Source organism: Salmo trutta, chromosome 13 (genome assembly GCF_901001165.1).
Source record: "Salmo trutta chromosome 13, fSalTru1.1, whole genome shotgun sequence".
NCBI lineage: Eukaryota > Metazoa > Chordata > Actinopteri > Salmoniformes > Salmonidae > Salmo > Salmo trutta.
Window position 1 is genome coordinate 87,575,357 of NC_042969.1, and position 23,384 is coordinate 87,598,740.

At 45.1% G+C, this 23,384-nt stretch overlaps 2 protein-coding genes across 2 annotated transcripts in view; one reads left to right on the forward strand and one right to left on the reverse strand.

Annotated features, from left to right (window-relative positions):
- Nucleotides 1-7: 7 nt before the first annotated feature.
- Nucleotides 8-8,441, forward strand: LOC115206696 (tyrosine-protein kinase receptor UFO). The gene is made up of 2 exons (XM_029773896.1): nucleotides 8-80; nucleotides 3,409-8,441. Exon 2 carries the CDS (start codon nucleotides 3,419-3,421, stop codon nucleotides 3,842-3,844), a length of 426 nt encoding a protein of 141 aa, XP_029629756.1. The 5' UTR covers nucleotides 8-80; nucleotides 3,409-3,418; the 3' UTR covers nucleotides 3,845-8,441.
- Nucleotides 8,442-8,499: 58 nt separating this feature from the next.
- The window catches only part of LOC115206695 (galectin-4), a 28,025-nt gene continuing 13,140 nt past the window's right edge, over nucleotides 8,500-23,384 (reverse strand). The window contains exons 5-9 of the mRNA XM_029773895.1: nucleotides 22,134-22,163; nucleotides 19,526-19,567; nucleotides 19,327-19,415; nucleotides 15,347-15,512; nucleotides 8,500-8,815 (exon numbers count right to left, since the gene is read on the reverse strand). Coding sequence (XP_029629755.1) covers nucleotides 8,669-8,815; nucleotides 15,347-15,512; nucleotides 19,327-19,415; nucleotides 19,526-19,567; nucleotides 22,134-22,163 — 474 coding nt within the window. The 3' untranslated portion in view covers nucleotides 8,500-8,668. The remainder of the gene's footprint in view (nucleotides 8,816-15,346; nucleotides 15,513-19,326; nucleotides 19,416-19,525; nucleotides 19,568-22,133; nucleotides 22,164-23,384) is intronic.

Below are 23,384 nucleotides of genomic sequence, written 5' to 3' on the forward strand. Positions count from 1 at the left end.
AGTGTGGAGAACAGTGAGATATATGACTATCTGAGACAAGGAAACCGTCTCAAACAACCTCCAGACTGTCTGGACAGCATGTGAGTGGCTCAACACTAGTTTTTCTGTCAACTTACAACAGTCCTGGGTCAATATACAGTATATAAAAACAGACCTGGGTCAATATACAGTAAATAAAAACAGACCTGGGTCAATATACTGTAAATAAAAACAGACCTGGGTCAATATAGAGTACATAACAAACAGACCTGGGTCAATATACTGTAAATAAAAACAGACCTGGGTCAATATAGAGTACATAACAAACAGACCTGGGTCAATATACAGTAAATAAAAACAGACCTGGGTCAATATACTGTAAAAAAATACAGACCTGGGTCAATATACTGTAAATAAAAACAGACCTGGGTCAATATACTGTAAATAGAAACATACCTGGGTCAATATACAGTTTATAAAAACAGACCTGGGTCAATATACAGTATATAAAATACTGATTTCCATGTAGTTTGCCTGGTATACTCTTAGAAAAAAGGGTTACAAACCCTCTGTGGAAAGGGTTCTACATGGAACCCAAAAGGGTTCTACATGGAACCCAAAAGGGTTCTACCTGGAACCAAAAAGGGTTCTACCTGGAACCAAAAAGGGTTCTACATGGAACCCAAAAGGGTTCTACCTGGAACCAAAAAGGGTTCTCCTATGGCGACAGCCGAGGAACCCTTTTAGGTTCTAGATCAGTGTTTCCAAACCCTGGTCCTTCAGCACCACAACAATAAACCCTGATCCTTAGGGTTATTGTTGGGGTACTGAAGGACCAGGGTTATTGTTGGGGTATTGAAGGACCAGGGTTATTGTTGGGGTACTGAAGGACCAGGGTTATTGTTGGGGGTGCTGAAGGACCAGGGTTATTGTTGGGGGTACTGAAGGACCAGGGTTATTGTTGGGGGTGCTGAAGGACCAGGGTTATTGTTGGGGGTACTGAAGGCCCAGGGTTATTGTTGGGGGTGCTGAAGGACCAGGGTTATTGTTGGGGGTACTGAAGGACCAGGGTTATTGTTGGGGGTGCTGAAGGACCAGGGTTATTGTTGGGGGTGCTGAAGGACCAGGGTTATTGTTGGGGGTACTGAAGGCCCAGGGTTATTGTTGGGGGTGCTGAAGGACCAGGGTTATTGTTGGGGTACTGAAGGACCAGGGTTATTGTTGGGGGTACTGAAGGACCAGGGTTATTGTTGGGGGTACTGAAGGACCAGGGTTATTGTTGGGGTACTGAAGGACCAGGGTTGTTGTTGGGGTACTGAAGGACCAGGGTTATTGTTGGGGTACTGAAGGGACCAGGGTTATGTGGGGGTATGAAGGACGGGTTATTGTGGGGTACTGAAGGACCAGGGTTATTGTTGGGGTACTGAAGACCAGGGTTATGTTGGGGTACTGCAAGGACCAGGGTTATGTTGGTGGTACTGAAGGACCAGGGTTATTGTTGGGGGTGCTGAAGGACCAGGATTATTGTTGGGGGTGCTGAAGGACCAGGGTTATTGTTGGGGGTACTGAAGGACCAGGGTTATTGTTGGGGGTGCTGAAGAACCAGGGTTATTGTTGGGGGTACTGAAGGACCAGGGTTATTGTTGGGGTACTGAAGGACCAGGGTTATTGTTGGGGGTACTGAAGGACCGGGTTATTTGTTGGGGGTTACTGAAGGGACCAGGTTATTGTTGGGGTACTGAAGGACCAGGGTATTGTTGGGGTACTGAAGGACCAGGGTTATGTTGGGGTACTGAAGGACCAGGGTTATTGTTGGGGGTACTGAAGGACCAGGGTTATTGTTGGGGTACTGAAGGACCAGGGTTATTGTTGGGGGTACTGAAGGACCAGGGTTATTGTTGGGGTACTGAAGGACCAGGGTTATTGTTGGGGGTACTGAAGGACCAGGGTTATTGTTGGGGGTACTGAAGGACCAGGGTTATTGTTGGGGGTACTGAAACCTCAGGTTATTGTTGGGGTACTGAAGGACCAGGGTTATTGTTGGGGTACTGAAGGACCAGGGTTATTGTTGGGGTACTGAAGGACCAGGGTTATTGTTGGGGTACTGAAGGACCAGGGTTATTGTTGGGGTACTGAAGGACCAGGGTTATTGTTGGGGTACTGAAGGCCCAGGGTTATTGTTGGGGTACTGAAGGACCAGGTTTATGTTGGGTAACTGAAGGGACCAGGGTTATTGTTGGGGGTACTGAAGGACCAGGGTTATTGTTGGGGGTGCTGAAGGACCAGGGTTATTGTTGGGGGTACTGAAGGACCAGGGTTATTGTTGGGGGTACTGAAGGACCAGGGTTATTGTTGGGGTACTGAAGGACCAGGGTTATTGTTGGGGTACTGAAGGACCAGGGTTATTGTTGGGGTACTGAAGGACCAGGGTTATTGTTGGGGTACTGAAGGCCCAGGGTTATTGTTGGGGTACTGAAGGACCAGGTTTATTGTTGGGGTACTGAAGGACCAGGGTTATTGTTGGGGTACTGAAGGACCAGGGTTATTGTTGGGGGTGCTGAAGGACCAGGGTTATTGTTGGGGTACTGAAGGACCAGGGTTATTGTTGGGGTATTGAAGGACCAGGGTTATTGTTGGGGTACTGAAGGACCAGGGTTATTGTTGGGGTACTGAAGGACCAGGGTTATTGTTGGGGGTACTGAAGGACCAGGGTTATTGTTGGGGTACTGAAGGACCAGGGTTATTGTTGGGGTACTGAAGGACCAGGGTTATTGTTGGGGTACTGAAGGACCAGGGTTATTGTTGGGGTACTGAAGGATGGGGGTTATTGTTGGGGTACTGAAGAACCAGGGTTATTGTTGGGGTACTGAAGGACCAGGGTTATTTTTGGGGTACTGAAGGACCAGGGTTATTGTTGGGGTGCTGAAGGACCAGGGTTATTGTTGGGGTACTGAAGGACCAGGGTTATTGTTGGGGGTGCTGAAGGACCAGGGTTATTGTTGGGGTACTGAAGGACCAGGGTTACTGTTGGGGTACTGAAGGATGAGGGTTATTGTTGGGGTACTGAAGAACCAGGGTTATTGTTGGGGTACTGAAGGACCAGGGTTATTGTTGGGGGTACTGAAGGACCTGGGTTGGGAAGAACCTTTTTTTCAAACTGTATAATGTCCCAATTGCGAAACTCCAGCTAAATCAAGTATTACAAATTGAGTTATGTGCTTTCAGCTGAAGTAACCAAACCTCTCCTATCTACTCTTTAACCTCCTTCTCTCCTCTCCTTCTCTCCTCTCCTTCTCTCCTTTCCTTCTCTCCTCTCACTTCTCTTCCTCTCTCCTATCCTTCTCTCCTCCTATCTCCTCTCCTCTATTCTCCTCCTCTCTCATCTCTTCTCTCTCCTCTCCTTCTCTCCTCTTTCCTCCTCTCCTTCAGTTATTCCCTGATGTTCTCCTGCTGGTTCTTGAGTCCTAAGGACCGTCCTCTGTTTGAGACTCTACGCGGGGAGCTTCAGAAGGCTCTCGAGAACCTGCCGGACTCCCAGGACCCAGATGAGATCCTCTACGTCAACATGGAGGAGTCGATGGAGCTGGGGGCCGTTGGGGGACGCGACCCGTCCGGGGTCCTGAAGGGCTTGGACTCTGTGGCCACGGTGGAGGTGCACCACACCCACCCTAGCCGTTATGTCCTCTGTCCCCAACACGACACCAACCGCCTGCTCTCTGACTCCCTGGAGAGTCTCAACCTAGTGTCGTCCTCCTCCGCCACGCTGCCCCTGGGGACGACCCTACAACCCTCCGGCTGCTCCACCCCGACAAGCACGGCAGAGGTACAGGAGGACAGGGGAGGGCCCAGGAGGGTACCCTGGTAGTGATGAAGGGCTCTACGCTCACCACTGTCACAGAGTCATCACAGACTGGTCAATACCATCAGAACTATACAATCCGTCCTGTTGGTATTCACTGTCACAGTCTTGACAGACAGACTGGACAATACCATTTAATCCCCCAATCAAATCATTTAGCAAGCCTTTTTTTTTTCTTTTTTTTTTGCACAAACATACTCCTACACATTCCTATACACACCCATACACACTTCTTTAGGCATTCCACGTTGTGATTGAAATAGTGGGATTGTCAAAATGTATATAGCTACGTCCTCACATCTCCTCCTCCTTAAGCACAGTTCGTATCATAAAGAGTGTACAGGCTATTGGCCCTGAAACCCCTCAGACAGATCAGACAGATCAGACCAGTTCCCCTCAGATAGACCAGACAGTAAAGACCAGTTCCCCTCAGACAGACCAGACAGTAAAGTCCAGTTCCCCTCAGACAGACCAGACAGTAAAGTCCAGTTCCCCTCAGACAGACCAGACAGTAAAGACCAGTTCCCCTCAGACAGACCAGACAGTAAAGTCCAGTTCCCCTCAGACAGACCAGACAGTAAAGACCAGTTCCCCTCAGACAGACCAGACAGTAAAGACCAGTTCCCCTCAGACCACACAAACTGCATGCAGGACAATCATCAGTGCCAGCTAAAACCCTGCCATATAGTGATCTACCCAGTACCAGCTAAAACCCTGCCATATAGTGATCTACACAGTACCAGCTAAGACCCTGCCATATAGTGATCTACCCAGTACCAGCTAAGACCCTGCCATATAGTGATCTACCCAGTACCAGCTAAGACCCTGCCATATAGTGATCTACCCAGTACCAGCTAAGACCCTGCCATATAGTGATCTACCCAGTACCAGCTAAGACCCTGCCATATAGTGATCTACCCAGTACCAGCTAAAACCCTGCCATATAGTGATCTACCCAGTACCAGCTCAGACCCTGCCATATAGTGATCTACACAGTACCAGCTCAGACCCTGCCATATAGTGATCTACACAGTACCAGCTCAGACCCTGCCATATAGTGATCTACACAGTACCAGCTCAGACCCTGCCATATAGTGATCTACACAGTACCAGCTAAGACCCTGCCATATAGTGATCTACCCAGTACCAGCTCAGACCCTGCCATATAGTGATCTACCCAGTACCAGCTCAGACCCTGCCATATAGTGATCTACACAGTGCCAGCTCAGACCCTGCCATATAGTGATCTACACAGTACCAGCTCAGACCCTGCCATATAGTGATCTACACAGTACCAGCTCAGACCCTGCCTGCCATAAAGCGTTTACAGTATACACAATGAATGGCCCTGCAGGTGGGATAGAGGCTATTACAATGAATGGACCAATAAGATATAGGGGGCAACATTATGTGTGTGTGTGTGTGTGTGGGGGGGTGTGTGTGTGTGTGTGTGTGTGTGTGTGTGTGTGTGTGTGTGTGTGTGTGTGTGTGTGTGTGTGTGTGCGTAAATTCAGTCTGGAGTGCTTGAGTGCCCTCTGGGTGTTTGTCAATTCAGAGCGTTTTACTTTCGGAGCGTTCAGAGCGAACACTGGACTCTCTGGGCGATCTGAGCGTTCTGACCCTAACAACAGCAGTCAAACACCCAAGCTAACTTGGCTAACGTTAGCTAGCTACTTCCAGACACATAATGAGACAACACTTCACTTTGACCATTTTATTAGTCATAGCAGAGCTGGTTAGGCTGTTTTCATGTTATCTAGAGCGTCGGTGACTGTAACTGTGCTGCTGGAAACAATTTAATGACGTGTTTTTTTTTTTTTGCCCGACACCGGCCATATTCAACGAGTGTTGAGCGTTTGTAAATTCATCAGTTATTCTGTGCCTCTGGCACATTCAGACAAGAGTACTTTGAAATCAGAGTAGATGTTGATTTAACCCAAAGCTGCCGGAGGATAACTATGGCTAGCTGATAGTTACTATGGCTACCTGATAGTTACTATGGCTACCTGAGGGTTACTATGGCTACCTGATAGTTACTATGGCTACCTGATAGTTACTATGGCTAGCTGATAGTTACTATGGCTACCTGATAGTTACTATGGCTAGCTGAGGGTTACTATGGCTACCTGATAGTTACTATGGCTAGCTGAGGGTTACTATGGCTACCTGATAGTTACTATGGCTACCTGATAGTTACTATGACTACCTGATAGTTACTATGGCTAGCTGAGGGTTACTATGGCTACCTGATAGTTACTATGACTACCTGATAGTTACTATGGCTAGCTGAGGGTTACTATGGCTACCTGATAGTTACTATGGCTAGCTGAGGGTTACTATGGCTACCTGATAGTTACTATGGCTAGCTGAGGGTTACTATGGCTACCTGATAGTTACTATGGCTACGTGAGGGACACACCACACTCAAACGTACATGTGGCTCAAAGCACAGTGTTGCTATTATATAATATTGTTTAAACGTGTGTATTCTTTTTGTTGTTTTATGTATAAGACTTTTGCACTAATATTAACGTGTTCTTGTATTTTTAGGCTTATTATCATTTTTTGTTGTTGTTTGAATGACATTTAATGTATTCTTGGGGCTCTATTCAATCCGCATTGTGGAAGTTCAGCTTTACAGTGTGATTTAAAGAATTTGTTCTTAACTGACTTGCCTAGTTTAAATAAAGGTTAAATTAAGAAAAATATATATATATACAAATAAATAAATGTAAAGGCAATGTTCCCGCTTTAGCGAAGACTTAACTCACTGTAAACGATGCATGTGTTGGCTCGATTGGAAATTACCTTTACATTTCTATCACGGTATCTGTAACGCTGCTTCAGCTTCGCAGATTGAATAGAGCCCCTTTGTAGGCCTTTTTAGAAGGCCTGTTGAGCCTGTGATGAAACCTGGAGGTCTGTGACAGTTTCAAATTGTGTTCGAATCAACCTTCTCAATGCAACAGTCTGCATGGACCACAAAGCACCACGTCAGACGGACTTATCATAGAAGGAATAACCTTTCTAGCATTTATCTACATGTTGTTCAGCGCCAGTAAAGACGTGTTGTACATGATCCTACTCTTTCTTTGGTACTTTACATTCTAACTCAATGTACAGGTAGACAGCTGGTACAGTAGTGTACAGGTAGACAGCTGGTACAGTAGTGTACAGGTAGACAGCTGGTACGGTAGTATACACGTAGATAGCTGGTACAGTAGTGTACAGGTAGACAGCTGGTACGGTAGTGTACAGGTAGACAGCTGGTACAGTAGTATACAGGTAGACAGCTGGTACAGTAGTGTACAGGTAGACAGCTGGTACAGTAGTGTACAGGTAGACAGCTGGTACAGTAGTATACAGGTAGACAGCTGGTACAGTAGTGTACAGGTAGACAGCTGGTACAGTAGTATACAGGTAGACAGCTGGTACAGTAGTATACAGGTAGACAGCTGGTACAGTAGTGTACAGGTAGACAGCTGGTACGGTAGTGTACAGGTAGACAGCTGGTACGGTAGTATACAGGTAGACAGCTGGTACGGTAGTGTACAGGTAGACAGCTGGTACGGTAGTGTACAGGTAGACAGCTGGTACGGTAGTGTACAGGTAGACAGCTGGTACGGTAGTATACAGGTAGACAGCTGGTACGGTAGTATACAGGTAGACAGCTGGTACGGTAGTGTACAGGTAGACAGCTGGTACGGTAGTGTACAGGTAGACAGCTGGTACGGTAGTGTACAGGTAGACAGCTGGTACAGTAGTATACAGGTAGACAGCTGGTACAGTAGTGTACAGGTAGACAGCTGGTACAGTAGTATACAGGTAGACAGCTGGTACGGTAGTGTACAGGTAGACAGCTGGTACAGTAGTATACAGGTAGACAGCTGGTACAGTAGTATACAGGTAGACAGCTGGTACAGTAGTGTACAGGTAGACAGCTGGTACAGTAGTATACAGGTAGACAGCTGGTACGGTAGTGTACAGGTAGACAGCTGGTACAGTAGTATACAGGTAGACAGCTGGTACAGTAGTATACAGGTAGACAGCTGGTACAGTAGTGTATTAGAATGAACTCACGTGAATCATGTATTAATGAGGCATTCCCTCTCCATATATTCTTTATTCCAATATGTTGTTCAGTACACCATAACCCAGATACATTAGGCTCAATTATGCTTTTGCCCCACAACAATGTTATGAATGAGTTAAACTTATTTTTCACAATGTAAATTTGTATATATATTTTTGTAATTTTTTTTTTACAACTAACCAAAATTGTAATTGGAAAATATTAAGAGAAAATAAAAGTGGACTTTTGTAAGTAAAGTATATAGCAATATATAGTGATATTCCCCCAATGTACTGATATGGAACGTCCCCTATCCTGACTTACACTCTTAACATATCATACAGTCAGTAGAGACAGTATTCTGTGATCTGATTGGTTTATAAATGATGCTCATTGGTTTCCATGTAATTGACGGGGAGATGAAGAATGTGTTACGATGACAGTCGCATATTTTATTGTCACTTCTATGGTTTTTAAAAACAGATTTTGATACTTATTTTGTATGAAATAAATGTGTACAGTGCAATTCCTTAACCCGTTGTGTGGATCGTGTCTATCTGTTGCAGTACAGGAAACGAGGAGTAAAAGACAGCTTTGGTATTTATTTTATTCACATAGTTTGATTACTTTGATTCTCTATCTTAGGATCTAATTAACATCTAATAACGGTCTGGTTACAGAGGTACAATGTTGAATCATGGTGTGTGTGTGTTGTATTGTTTGTGTGTGTGTAGTATTGTTTGTGTGTGTGTGTTGGCTCAGAAGTGTACGTATGAGATCTGTACGTGTCCCTCCACATCCAGGGTGTCTATCTCACTGAAATTCTGGAAGCGGTGGATGAAGTCACACATGTGCTGCCCGTTCACAAACACCTTGAACTGCTGGTTCCCACAACGGATAGACATCTAAGAGAGAGAGAGACAGACAGACAGACAGACAGACAGACAGACAGACAGACAGACAGACAGAGAGAGGTTAATAAGCATAAAAACAGAGCACATAGAACAGACTTGATGAGGAATGAGTGAGATGACACTTATCTGACTTAGAACTTAAATTTTATATACATTACCAGTCAAAAGGTTGGATACATCTACTCATTCCAGGGTTTTTATTTTATTTTTTACTACATTGTATTTATTTGACCTTTATTTAACTAGGCAAATCAGTTAAGAACAAATTCTTATTTTCAATGACGGCCTAGGAACGGTGGGTTAACTGCCTTGTTCAGGGGCAGAACGACAGATTTGTAGCTTGTCAGCTCAGGGATTTGATCAAGCAACCTTTCGGTTACTAGTCCAACACTCTAACCACTAGGCTACCTGCCACCCAGAATAATAGTGAAGACATCAAAACTATGAAATAACACAACTGGAATCATGTAGTAACTGAAAAATTGTCAAACAAATCTAAATATATTTGAGATTTGAGATTCTTCAAAGTAGCCACCCTTTGTTTTGATGACAGCTTTGCACACTCTTGGCATACTCTCAACCAGCTTCATGAGGTAATCACCTGGAATGCATTTCAATTAACAGGTGTGCCTTGTTAAAAGTTCATTTGTGGAATTCCTTTCCTTCGTAATGTGTTTGAGCCAATCAGTTGTGTTGTGACAAGGTAGGGGTGGTATACAGAACATAGCCTTATTTGATAAAATACCAAGTCCATATTATGTCAAGAACAGCTCAAATAAGCAAAGAGAAACGACAGTCCATCATTACTTTTTCAGTCCATCATTACTTCAAGTGTAGTCGCAAAAACCATCAAGCGCTATGATGAAACTGTCTCTCATGAGGACTGCCACAGGAAAGGAAGACCCAGAATTATCTCTACTGCAGAGGATCGAGAGCATCCTGACCGGTTGCATCACCGCCTGGTATGGTAACTGCTCAGCATCTGACCGGAAGTCACTAAAAAGGGTAGTGCTTCTGGCCCAGTACATCACTGGGGCCAAGCTTCCTGGCATCCAGGACCTATATACCAGGTGGTGTCAGAGGAAGGCCCTAAAAGTTGTCAAAGACTCCAGTCACCCAAGTCATAGACTGTTCTCTCTGCTACCGCACGGCAAGCGGTACAGGAGCGCCAAGTCTAGAACCAAAAGCCTTCCCTGTGGCTCAGTTGGTAGAGCATGGTGTTTGCAACGCCAGCATGGTGTGTGCAATGCTAGGGTTGTGGGTTTGATTCCCATGGGGGGCCAGTATAAAAAAAATATCTACATTTTTTTTTTTAAATAAAGAAAAAAATATAATAAAAAATGAAAAAATAATTCATGAAATGTATGCATTCACTACTGTAAGTTGCTCTGGATAAGAGCGTCTGCTAAATGACTAAAATGTAAAATGTTAACAGCTTCTACCCCCATAAAACTGCTGAACAATTAATCAAATGGTCATCTGGACTATTTCCATTGAACCCCTTTTGTTTTTACACTGCTGCTACTCTCTGTTTATTATCTATGAATAGTCACTTTACCCCCACCTACATGTACACATTACCTCAACTAACCTGTACCTCTCCACATTGACTCGGTAATGGTACACCCTGTATATAGCCTCCACATTGACTCTGTACCGGTACCCCCTGTATATAGCCTCCACATTGATTCGGTAATGGTACCCCCTGTATATAGCCTCCACACTGACTCTGTACTGGTACCCCCTGTATATAGCCTCCACATTGACTCTGTACCGGTACCCCCTGTATATAGCCTCCACATTGATTCGGTAATGGTACCCCCTGTATATAGCCTCCACACTGACTCTGTACTGGTACCCCCTGTATATAGCCTCCACATTGATTCGGTAATGGTACCCCCTGTATATAGCCTCCACATTGACTCTGTACCGGTACCCCCTGTATATAGCCTCCACATTGACTCTGTACCGTAATACCCTGTATATAGCCTCCACATGGACTCTGTACCGTAATACCCTGTATATAGCCTCCACATTGACTCTGTACCGTAACACCCTGTATATAGCCTCCACATTGACTCTGTACCGTAACACCCTGTATATAGCCTCCACACTGACTCTGTACTGGTACCCCCTGTATATAGCCTCCACATTGACTCTGTACCGGTACCCCCTGTATATAGCCTCCACATTGACTCTGTACCGGTACCCCCTGTATATAGCTTCCACATTGACTCTGTACCGTAACACCCTGTATATAGCCTCCACATTGACTCTGTACCGTAACACCCTGTATATAGCCTCCACATTGACTCTGTACCGTAACACCCTGTATATAGCCTCCACACTGACTCTGTACTGGTACCCCCTGTATATAGCCTCCACATTGACTCTGTACCGTAACACCCTGTATATAGCCTCCACATTGACTCTGTACCGTAACACCCTGTATATAGCCTCCACATTGACTCTGTACCGGTACCCCCTGTATATAGCCTCTACATTGACTCTGTACCGTAATACCCTGTATATAGCCTCCACATTGGTTCTGTACCGTAACACCCTGTATATAGCCTCCACATTGACTCTGTACCGTAACACCCTGTATATAGCCTCCACATTGACTCTGTACCGTAACACCCTGTATATAGCCTCCACATTGACTCTGTACCGTAATACCCTGTATATAGCCTCCACATTGACTCTGTACCGTAACACCCTGTATATAGCCTCCACATTGACTCTGTACCGGTACCCCCTGTATATAGCCTCCACATTGACTCTGTACTGGTACGCCCTGTATATAGCCTCCACATTGACTCTGTACCGTAACACCCTGTATATAACCTCCACATTGACTCTGTACCGTAACACCCTGTATATAGCCTCCACATTGACGCTGTACCGTAACACCCTGTATATAGCCTCCACATTGACTCTGTACCAGTACCCCCTGTATATAGCCTCCACATTGACTCTGTACCGTAACACCCTGAATATAGCCTCCACATTGACTCTGTACCGTAACACCCTGTATATAGCCTCCACATTGACTCGGTACCGTAACACCCTGTATATAGCCTCCACATTGACTCTGTACCGTAATACCTTGTATATAGCCTCCACACTGACTCTGTACTGGTACCCCCTGTATATAGCCTCCACATTGACTCTGTACCGGTACCCCCTGTATATAGCCTCCACATTGATTCGGTAATGGTACCCCCTGTATATAGCCTCCACACTGACTCTGTACTGGTACCCCCTGTATATAGCCTCCACATTGATTCGGTAATGGTACCCCCTGTATATAGCCTCCACATTGACTCTGTACCGGTACCCCCTGTATATAGCCTCCACATTGACTCTGTACCGTAATACCCTGTATATAGCCTCCACATGGACTCTGTACCGTAATACCCTGTATATAGCCTCCACATTGACTCTGTACCGTAACACCCTGTATATAGCCTCCACATTGACTCTGTACCGTAACACCCTGTATATAGCCTCCACACTGACTCTGTACTGGTACCCCCTGTATATAGCCTCCACATTGACTCTGTACCGGTACCCCCTGTATATAGCCTCCACATTGACTCTGTACCGGTACCCCCTGTATATAGCTTCCACATTGACTCTGTACCGTAACACCCTGTATATAGCCTCCACATTGACTCTGTACCGTAACACCCTGTATATAGCCTCCACATTGACTCTGTACCGTAACACCCTGTATATAGCCTCCACACTGACTCTGTACTGGTACCCCCTGTATATAGCCTCCACATTGACTCTGTACCGGTACCCCCTGTATATAGCCTCTACATTGACTCTGTACCGGTACCCCCTGTATATAGCCTCCACATTGACTCTGTACCGGTACCCCCTGTATATAGCCTCCACATTGACTCTGTACCGGTACCCCCTGTATATAGCCTCTACATTGACTCTGTACCGTAATACCCTGTATATAGCCTCCACATTGGTTCTGTACCGTAACACCCTGTATATAGCCTCCACATTGACTCTGTACCGTAACACCCTGTATATAGCCTCCACATTGACTCTGTACCGTAACACCCTGTATATAGCCTCCACATTGACTCTGTACCGTAATACCCTGTATATAGCCTCCACATTGACTCTGTACCGTAACACCCTGTATATAGCCTCCACATTGACTCTGTACCGGTACCCCCTGTATATAGCCTCCACATTGACTCTGTACTGGTACGCCCTGTATATAGCCTCCACATTGACTCTGTACCGTAACACCCTGTATATAACCTCCACATTGACTCTGTACCGTAACACCCTGTATATAGCCTCCACATTGACGCTGTACCGTAACACCCTGTATATAGCCTCCACATTGACTCTGTACCGGTACCCCCTGTATATAGCCTCCACATTGACTCTGTACCGTAACACCCTGAATATAGCCTCCACATTGACTCTGTACCGTAACACCCTGTATATAGCCTCCACATTGACTCGGTACCGTAACACCCTGTATATAGCCTCCACATTGACTCTGTACCGTAATACCTTGTATATAGCCTCCACATTGACTCTGTACCGGTACCCCCTGTATATAGCCTCCACATTGACTCTGTACCGGTACGCCCTGTATATAGCCTCCACATTGACTCTGTACCGGTACACCCTGTATATAGCCTCCACATTGACTCTGTACCGTAATATCCTGTATATAGCCTCCACATTGACTCTGTACTGTAACACCCTGTATATAGCCTCCACATTGACTCTGTACCGTAACACCCTGTATATAGCCTCCACATTGACTCTGTACCGTAACACCCTGTATATAGCCTCCACATTGACTCTGTACCGTAACACCCTGTATATAGTCTCCACATTGACTCTGTACCGTAACACCCTGTATATAGTCTCCACATTGACTCTGTACCGTAACACCCTGTATATAGCCTCCACATTGACTCTGTACCGGTACCCCCTGTATATAGCCTCCACATTGACTCTGTACTGGTACGCCCTGTATATAGCCTCCACATTGACTCTGGACCGTAACACCCTGTATATAACCTCCACATTGACTCTGTACCGTAATACCCTGAATATAGCCTCCACATTGACTCTGTACCGTAACACCCTGTATATAGCCTCCACATTGACTCTGTACCGTAACACCCTGTATATAGCCTCCACATTGACTCTGTACCGTAATACCTTGTATATAGCCTCCAAATTGACTCTGTACCGGTACCCCCTGTATATAGCCTCCACATTGACTCTGTACCGGTACGCCCTGTATATAGCCTCCACATTGACTCTGTACCGTAATACCCTGAATATAGCCTCCACATTGACTCTGTACCGTAACACCCTGTATATAGCCTCCACATTGACTCTGTACCGGTACCCCCTGTATATAGCCTCCACATTGACTCTGTACCGTAACACCCTGTATATAGCCTCCACATTGGCTCTGTACCATAACACCCTGTATATAGCCTCCACATTGACTCTGTACCGTAACACCCTGTATATAGCCTCCACATTGACTCTGTACCGTAACACCCTGTATATAGCCTCCACATTGACTCTGTACCGGTACCCCCCTGTATATAGTCTCCACATTGACTCTGTACCGTAATACCCTGTATATAGCCTTGTTATTGTTATGTACATTTCTTGTGTTACCTTGTGATTGATTAGATTTTTTTTAAACTTTAGTTTATTTTGTAAATATTTTCTTAACTCTATTTCTTGAACTGCATTGTTGTAAGCATTTCAGGGTAAGGTCTACACCTGTTGTATTTGTGACAAATACAATTTGATTTGATAAGTTCATAGAGTTACCAGCCTCAGAAATTGCACCCCAAATAAATGCCTCACAGAGTTCAAGTAACAGACACATCTCAACATCAACTGTTCAGAGGCGACTGTGTGAATCAGGCCTTCATGGTCGAATTGCTGCAAAGAAACCACTACTAAAGGACACCAATAAGAAGAAGAGACTTGCTTGGGCCAAGAAACACAAACAATGGACATTAGACCGGTGGAAATCTGTCGTTTGGTCTGATGAGTCCAAATGTGAGATTGTTGATTCAAATCGCCGTGTCTTTGTGAGACGCAGAGTAGGTGAACGGATGATCTCTGCATGTGTGGTTCCCACCGTGAAGCATGGAGGAGGAGGTGTGATGGTGCTTTGCTGGTGACACTGTCTGTGATTTATTTAGAATTCAAGGCACACTTAACCAGCATGGCTACCACAGCGTTCTGCAGCGATATGCCATCCCAGCTGGTTTGTGCTTAGTGGGACTATAAAATAGTAAAAAAAGAAAGAAAATTCCTTGAATGAGTAGGTGTTTCCAAACGTATGTCCATAGACATGGGCTACATCCGTAATGCCACCATACTCCCGACATTGTGCACAACTTTTCACCAGAGCCCCATAGGCCCTAGTCAAAAGTAGTTCACTATATAGGGAATAGGGTAATAGTTTTGACACAGACCTGTTCCTTGTTTACTCACGTCAAAGTACTGTCCCTCCAGGAAGGGGTTAAAGCTGATCTCTCTCTCCTCCGTCTCCCAGCTCCCACCAATCAAACTGTTTCTCACCACCACGCTCTCCTGTAGACGAGGGTTTAGGTGGAACACTATGTCCCGTGAGCTGCCCACCATGAAGTTAATAGAGAAACTGCAACACACAGAACCCCACCACAGAGTTATTCATGCTGAACCTGCAACACACAGAACCCCACCACAGAGTTATTCATGCTGAACCTGCAACACACAGAATCCCACCACAGAGTTATTCATGCTGAACCTGCAACACACAGAACCCCACCACAGAGTTATTCATGCTGAACCTGCAACACACAGAGAACCCCACCACAGAGTTATTCATGCTGAACCTGCAACACACAGAGAACTCCACCACAGAGTTATTCATGCTGAACCTGCAACACACAGAACCCCACCACAGAGTTATTCATGTTGAACCTAGCTTTCACCTGGATTCACCTGGTCAGTCTATGTCATGGAAAGCACAGATGTTATCAATGCTTTGTATTTTGTATACTCAGTGTATTTTAGTGTTTAATTGTCCATAAAACATTTTTAAAATGTTAGAATTTTTCTTCCACTTTGACATTACAGAGTATTTTGTGTAGATCGTCGGGAACAAAAAAAAGGAACATTTTGTAATGCTATCCTTGTGGGGACCAAAGAATTGATTCCCATCCAAAATCTGATTTTCCCTAAACTTAAATCTAACCTTTACCCTAACCCAACCTTAACCTAAGCATAACCCTAACTCCTAACCCTAATATTAATTCTAACCCTAAACCTAAAATCGCATTTTTCCTCGTGGGGACTGGCAAAATGTATCTACTTGTCCCGATTATTCCTTGATTTAATATTCTTGTGAGGACTTCTGGTACCACACACACACACACACACACACACACACACACACACACACACACACACACACACACACACACACACACACACACACACACGACGCCAACAGAGATGGCCCCCTCGCTTCGCGTTCTCAGGAAACTATGCAGTATTTCGACATTCACTACATTACTCATCTCATATGTATATACTGTACTCTATACCATCTACTGCATCTTGCCATCCTGATGTAATGTATCACTAGCCACCTTATAAACAATGCTGCTTTATATAATGTTTACATACCCTACAATACTCATCTCATATGTATATACTGTACTCTATACCATCTACTGCATCTTGCCATCCTGATGTAATGTATCACTAGCCACCTTAAACAATGCTGCTTTATATAATGTTTACATACACTACATTACTCATCTCATATGTATATACTGTACTCTATACCATCTACTGCATCTTGCCATCCTGATGTAATGTATCACTAGCCACTTTAAACAATGCCACTTTATATAATGTTTTCATTCACTACATTACTCATCTCATATGTATATACTGTACTCTATACCATCTACTGCATCTTGCCATCCTGATGTAATGTATCACTAGCCACCTTAAACAATGCTGCTTTATATAATGTTTACATACACTACATTACTCATCTCATATGTATATACTGTACTCTATACCATCTACTGCATCTTGCCATCCTGATGTAATGTATCACTAGCCACCTTAAACAATGCTGCTTTATATAATGTTTACATACACTACATTACTCATCTCATATGTATATACTGTACTCTATACCATCTACTGCATCTTGCCATCCTGATGTAATGTATCACTAGCCACTTTAAACAATGCCACTTTATATAATGTTTTCATTCACTACATTACTCATCTCATATGTATATACTGTACTCTATACCATCTACTGCATCTTGCCATCCTGATGTAATGTATCACTAGCCACTTTAAACAATGCCACTTTATATAATGTTTTCATTCACTACATTACTCATCTCATATGTATATACTGTACTCTATACCATCTACTGCATCTTGCCATCCTGATGTAATGTATCACTAGCCACCTTAAACAATGCTGCTTTATATAATGTTTACATACCCTACATTACTCATCTCATATGTATATACTGTACTCTATACCATCTACTGCATCTTGCCATCCTGATGTAATGTATCACTAGCCACCTTAAACAATGCTGCTTTATATAATGTTTACATACACTACATTACTCATCTCATATGTATATACTGTACTCTATACCATCTACTGCATCTTGCCATCCTGATGTAATGTATCACTAGCCACTTTAAACAATGCCACTTTATATAATGTTTTCATTCACTACATTACTCATCTCATATGTATATACTGTACTCTATACCATCTACTGCATCTTGCCATCCTGATGTAATGTATCACTAGCCACTTTAAACAATGCCACTTTATATAATGTTTTCATTCACTACATTACTCATCTCATATGTATATACTGTACTCTATACCATCTACTGCATCTTGCCATCCTGATGTAATGTATCACTAGCCACCTTAAACAATGCTGCTTTATATAATGTTTACATACCCTACATTACTCATCTCATATGTATATACTGTACTCTATACCATCTACTGCATCTTGCCATCCTGATGTAATGTATCACTAGCCACCTTAAACAATGCTGCTTTATATAATGTTTACATACCCTACAATACTCATCTCATATATGTATATACTGTACTCTATACCATCTACTGCATCTTGCCTATGCCGTTCGGCCATCGCTTATCCATATATATTTTTATGTACATATTCTTATTCATTCATTTACACTTGTGTGTATAAGGTAGTTGTTGTGAAATTGTTAGATTACTTGTAAGATATTACTGCACGGTCGGAACTAGAAGCACAAGCATTTCGCTACACTCGCATTAACACCTGCTAACCATGTGTATGTGACCAATAACATTTGATTTGATCTGATTTATTACATGTTAAATTGTGACCACCAACCTCTTAGCTCTGTAGGGTTAGGGGTTAGAGTATAGGGGTTAGGGGTTAGAGTATAGGGGTTAGGGTATAGGGGTTAGAGTATAGGGGTTAGAGTATAGGGGTTAGAGTATAGGGGTTAGGGGTTAGAGTATAGGGGTTAGGGGTTAGAGTATAGGGGTTAGAGTATAGGGGATAGAGTATAGAGGTTAGGGGTTAGAGTATAGGGGTTAGGGTATAGGGGTTAGAGTATAGGGGTTAGAGTATAGGGGTTAGGGGTTAGAGTATAGGGGTTAGAGTATAGGGGTTAGAGTATAGGGGTTAGAGTATAGGGGTTAGGGGTTAGAGTATAGGGGTTAGGGGTTAGAGTATAGGGGTTAGAGTATAGGGGATAGAGTATAGGGGTTAGAGTATAGGGGTTAGGGGCTAGGGTATAGGGGTTAGAGTATAGGGGTTAGAGTATAGGGGTTAGAGTATAGGGGTTAGGGGTTAGAGTATAGGGGTTAGAGTATAGGCGTTAGGGTTAGAGTATAGGGGTTAGGGGATAGGGGTTAGGGGTTAGAGTATAGGGGTTAGAGTATAGGGGTTAGGGGATAGGGGTTAGAGTATAGGGGTTAGAGTATAGGGGTTAGAGTATAGGGGTTAGGGGTTAGGGGCTAGAGTATAGGGGTTAGGGTATAGGGGTTAGGGGTTAGAGTATAGGGGTTAGGGGCTAGAGTATAGGGGTTAGGGTATAGGGGTTAGGGGTTAGAGTATAGGGGTTAGAGTATAGGGGTTAGGGGTTAGAGTATAGGGGTTAGGGGATTAGGGTACTACAGACTTGTTAGCTCCTAGAGGCACCATGCCTCTGATGGGTTAGGGGTTAGGGGATAGAGTACTGGGGATAGGGGATAGAGTATAGGGGTTAGGGTATAGGGGTTAGGTATAGGGGTTAGGGTATAGGGTATAGGGGTTAGGGGATAGGGGTTAGGTATAGGGGTTAGGGTATAGGGTATAGGGGTTAGGGGTTAAGGGATAGGGGTTAAGGGATAGGGGTTAGGGTATAGGGGTTAGGGTACTACAGACCTGTTAGCTCCTAGAGGCACCATGCCTCTGATGACGATGGTCTTCTTCAGAAACATCCCTCCTGGAATTATGCTGGAGTGCGGGACAGGCTGATACACATAGGACAGGAGTCAGTCCACTGACAGCATGTAGGGTATACTGTATGTATGTATACTTAGGACAAAACAAATCTATCCTGACTCACACAGATGTTACTTACAGGGTTGTATATTGGCTGTCCACACATGACCGGCAGGTTTCCCTGTGGACAGAGTGGAGTGTCAGAGATCGGAACTGGGGCCATCAGTAGCCTCTTTTGAAGTCAGACTTACCCCCATGTCACCTGGGGATCCACCCTGGTACAACAAGATATCACTGTCTAATGTCGAAATCTGAAGTGGTACGGACAAAAGTCTATTTTCGATTTCATTAATTTCCGAGTGGTTAAGGTTAGGGCTAAGGTTTGGGATAGGGTTAAACATAAAACAACACTATTACTGTGAAGTAAGCTAGCGGCTTGCTCTGGACTTGTTGTCAGCGATTGCCAAGTGGAGAAAGCTGTGAGCTACGGTTCAGAGGGTTGTGGGTTCAATCCCAATACGAGGTAGTCTTCTCTTTTGTGAGCACCGAATCAAGCAAACGTCTAACATTCGCTGTCTAAATGTAAGGATCTCCCTGCCTGATAAGACGAACATCGCTGTCTAAATGTAAGGATCTCCCTGCCTGATAAGACGAACATCGTAGTCTAAATGTAAGGATCTCCCTGCCTGATAAGACGAACATCGCTGTCTAAATGTAAGGATCTCCCTGCCTGATAAGACGAACATCGTAGTCTAAATGTAAGGATCTCCCTGCCTGATAAGACGAACATCGCTGTCTAAATGTAAGGATCTCCCTGCCTGATAAGACGAACATCGCTGTCTAAATGTAAGGATCTCCCTGCCTGATAAGACGAACATCGTAGTCTAAATGTAAGGATCTCCCTGCCTGATAGACGAACATCGCTGTCTAAATGTAAGGATCTCCCTGCCTGATAAGACGAACATCGTAGTCTAAATGTAAGGATCTCCCTGCCTGATAAGACAAACATCGCTGTCTAAATGTAAGGATCTCCCTGCCTGATAAGACAAACATCGCTGTCTAAATGTAAGGATCTCCCTGCCTGATAAGACAAACATCGTAGTCTAAATGTAAGGATCTCCCTGCCTGATAAGACGAACATCGCTGTCTAAATGTAAGGATCTCCCTGCCTGATAAGACGAACATCGTAGTCTAAATGTAAGGATCTCCCTGCCTGATAAGACGAACATCGCTGTCTAAATGTAAGGATCTCCCTGCCTGATAAGACGAACATCGTAGTCTAAATGTAAGGATCTCCCTGCCTGATAAGACGAACATCGCTGTCTAAATGTAAGGATCTCCCTGCCTGATAAGACGAACATCGTAGTCTAAATGTAAGGATCTCCCTGCCTGATAAGACGAACATCGCTGTCTAAATGTAAGGATCTCCCTGCCTGATAAGACGAACATCGTAGTCTAAATGTAAGGATCTCCCTGCCTGATAAGACAAACATCGCTGTCTAAATGTAAGGATCTCCCTGCCTGATAAGACAAACATCGCTGTCTAAATGTAAGGATCTCCCTGCCTGATAAGACGAACATCGCTGTCTAAATGTAAGGATCTCCCTGCCTGATAAGACGAACATCGCTGTCTAAATGTAAGGATCTCCCTGCCTGATAAGACGAACATCGCTGTCTAAATGTAAGGATCTCCCTGCCTGATAAGACGAACATCGTAGTCTAAATGTAAGGATCTCCCTGCCTGATAAGACAAACATCGCTGTCTAAATGTAAGGATCTCCCTGCCTGATAAGACGAACATCGTAGTCTAAATGTAAGGATCTCCCTGCCTGATAAGACGAACATCGTAGTCTAAATGTAAGGATCTCCCTGCCTGATAAGACGAACATCGTAGTCTAAATGTAAGGATCTCCCTGCCTGATAAGACGAACATCGTAGTCTAAATGTAAGGATCTCCCTGCCTGATAAGACGAACATCGTAGTCTAAATGTAAGGATCTCCCTGCCTGATAAGACGAACATCGCTGTCTAAATGTAAGGATCTCCCTGCCTGATAAGACAAACCTCTAACATCGCTGTCTAAATGTAAGGATCTCCCTGCCTGATAAGACAAACATCGTAGTCTAAATGTAAGGATCTCCCTGCCTGATAAGACAAACATCGCTGTCTAAATGTAAGGATCTCCCTGCCTGATAAGACAAACATCGCTGTCTAAATGTAAGGATCTCCCTGCCTGATAAGACAAACATCGTAGTCTAAATGTAAGGATCTCCCTGCCTGATAAGACGAACATCGCTGTCTAAATGTAAGGATCTCCCTGCCTGATAAGACGAACATCGCTGTCTAAATGTAAGGATCTCCCTGCCTGATAAGACGAACATCGCTGTCTAAATGTAAGGATCTCCCTGCCTGATAAGACAAACATCGCTGTCTAAATGTAAGGATCTCCCTGCCTGATAAGACAAACCTCTAACATTGCTGTCTAAATGTAAGCCTTATAGGAACTCCAAATTATTTAACTAGGCAAGTCAGTTAAGAACAAATTCTTATTTTCAATGACGGCCTAGGAACAGTGAGTTAACTGCCTTGTTCAGGGGCAGAACGACAGATTTTTACTTTGTCAGCTCAGGGATTCGATCTTGCAACCTTTTCGGTTATTAGTCCAACACCCTAACTACTTGGCTACGCTGCCGCCCCAAATCCATGTAATGGTATTTGTTGAAACAGACACACCGCCTACCAACTTACCCCAATTTGATCATCTCCAGGATTCCCTCCCTGTTGACGGTAGGAAACATACCAAATGTCATCCCGAGTTTATGACACACTAAGAAACGCATTCATCACCATATATATTGCAATGTACAGTTAACCCACAATACATTTTTTTTCCTCCTGTCTCATCTTATGTTTTGTTTGCAACTGCCACTCAAAGCTTTGAACCAGTGAATTAACATACACATGACAGACAATAAAGCAATTATCTTTCCTGTAGGATTTGGGAAAGGGTACGCTGACCCTAGATTTGTGGGCAACAGAAATCAACTTCTTCTCTGAGGTGTGTTTACATACTGCTCCCTCTCCCTACCCCCTACCCCAGCCCCAACCCCCTCCCCCAGCCCCTACTCCCTTACCCTGCCCCTCCCCCCCTTCCCCAGCCACCTGCTCCTACTCCCAGTCCCTACTCCCTTACCCTGCCCCACCCCCCTTCCCCAGCCACCTGCTCCTACTCCCAGTCCCTACTCCCTTACCCTGCCCCCCCCCTTCCCCAGCCCCTACTCCCTTACCCTGCCCCCCCCCCAGCCCCTACTCCCAGTCCCTACTCCCTTACCCTGCCCCTCCCCCCCTTCCCCAGCCCCCCCCCCCTTCCCCTGCCACCTGCTCCTACCCTCATGCAACAGCCCCTACCCCCTTTCCCCAACCCCTAACTCAGCCCCTACCCCCTCCCCCAGCCCCAACCCCCTTTCCCCAGCCCCTACCTCAGCCCCAACCCCCTTTCCCCAGCCCCTACCTCAGCCCCAACCCCCTTTCCCCAGCCCCCTTTGCCCAGCCCCTACCTCAGCCACAACCCCCTTCCCCAGCCCCTACCTCAGCCCCAACCCCCTTTCCCCAGTCCCTACACACTTTCCCCAGCCCCTGTGCCCCTGCCCCCTTTCCCCAGCCCCTACCTCAGCCCCAACCCCCTTTCCCCAGCCCCTACCTCAGCCCCAACCCCCTTTGCCCAGCCCCTACCTCAGCCCCAACCCCCTTTCCCCAGCCCCTACCCACTTTCCCCAGCCCCTACCTCTTCCCCAACCCTCTTCCCCATCCCCTACCTCAGCCCCAACCCCCTTTCCCCAGCCCCTACCTCAGCCCCAACCCCCTTTGCCCAGCCCCTACCTCAGCCCCAACCCCCTTTCCCCAGCCCCTACCTCAGCCCCAACCCCCTTTGCCCAGCCCCTACCTCAGCCCCAACCCCCTTTCCCCAGCCCCTACCCACTTTCCCCAGCCCCTACCTCT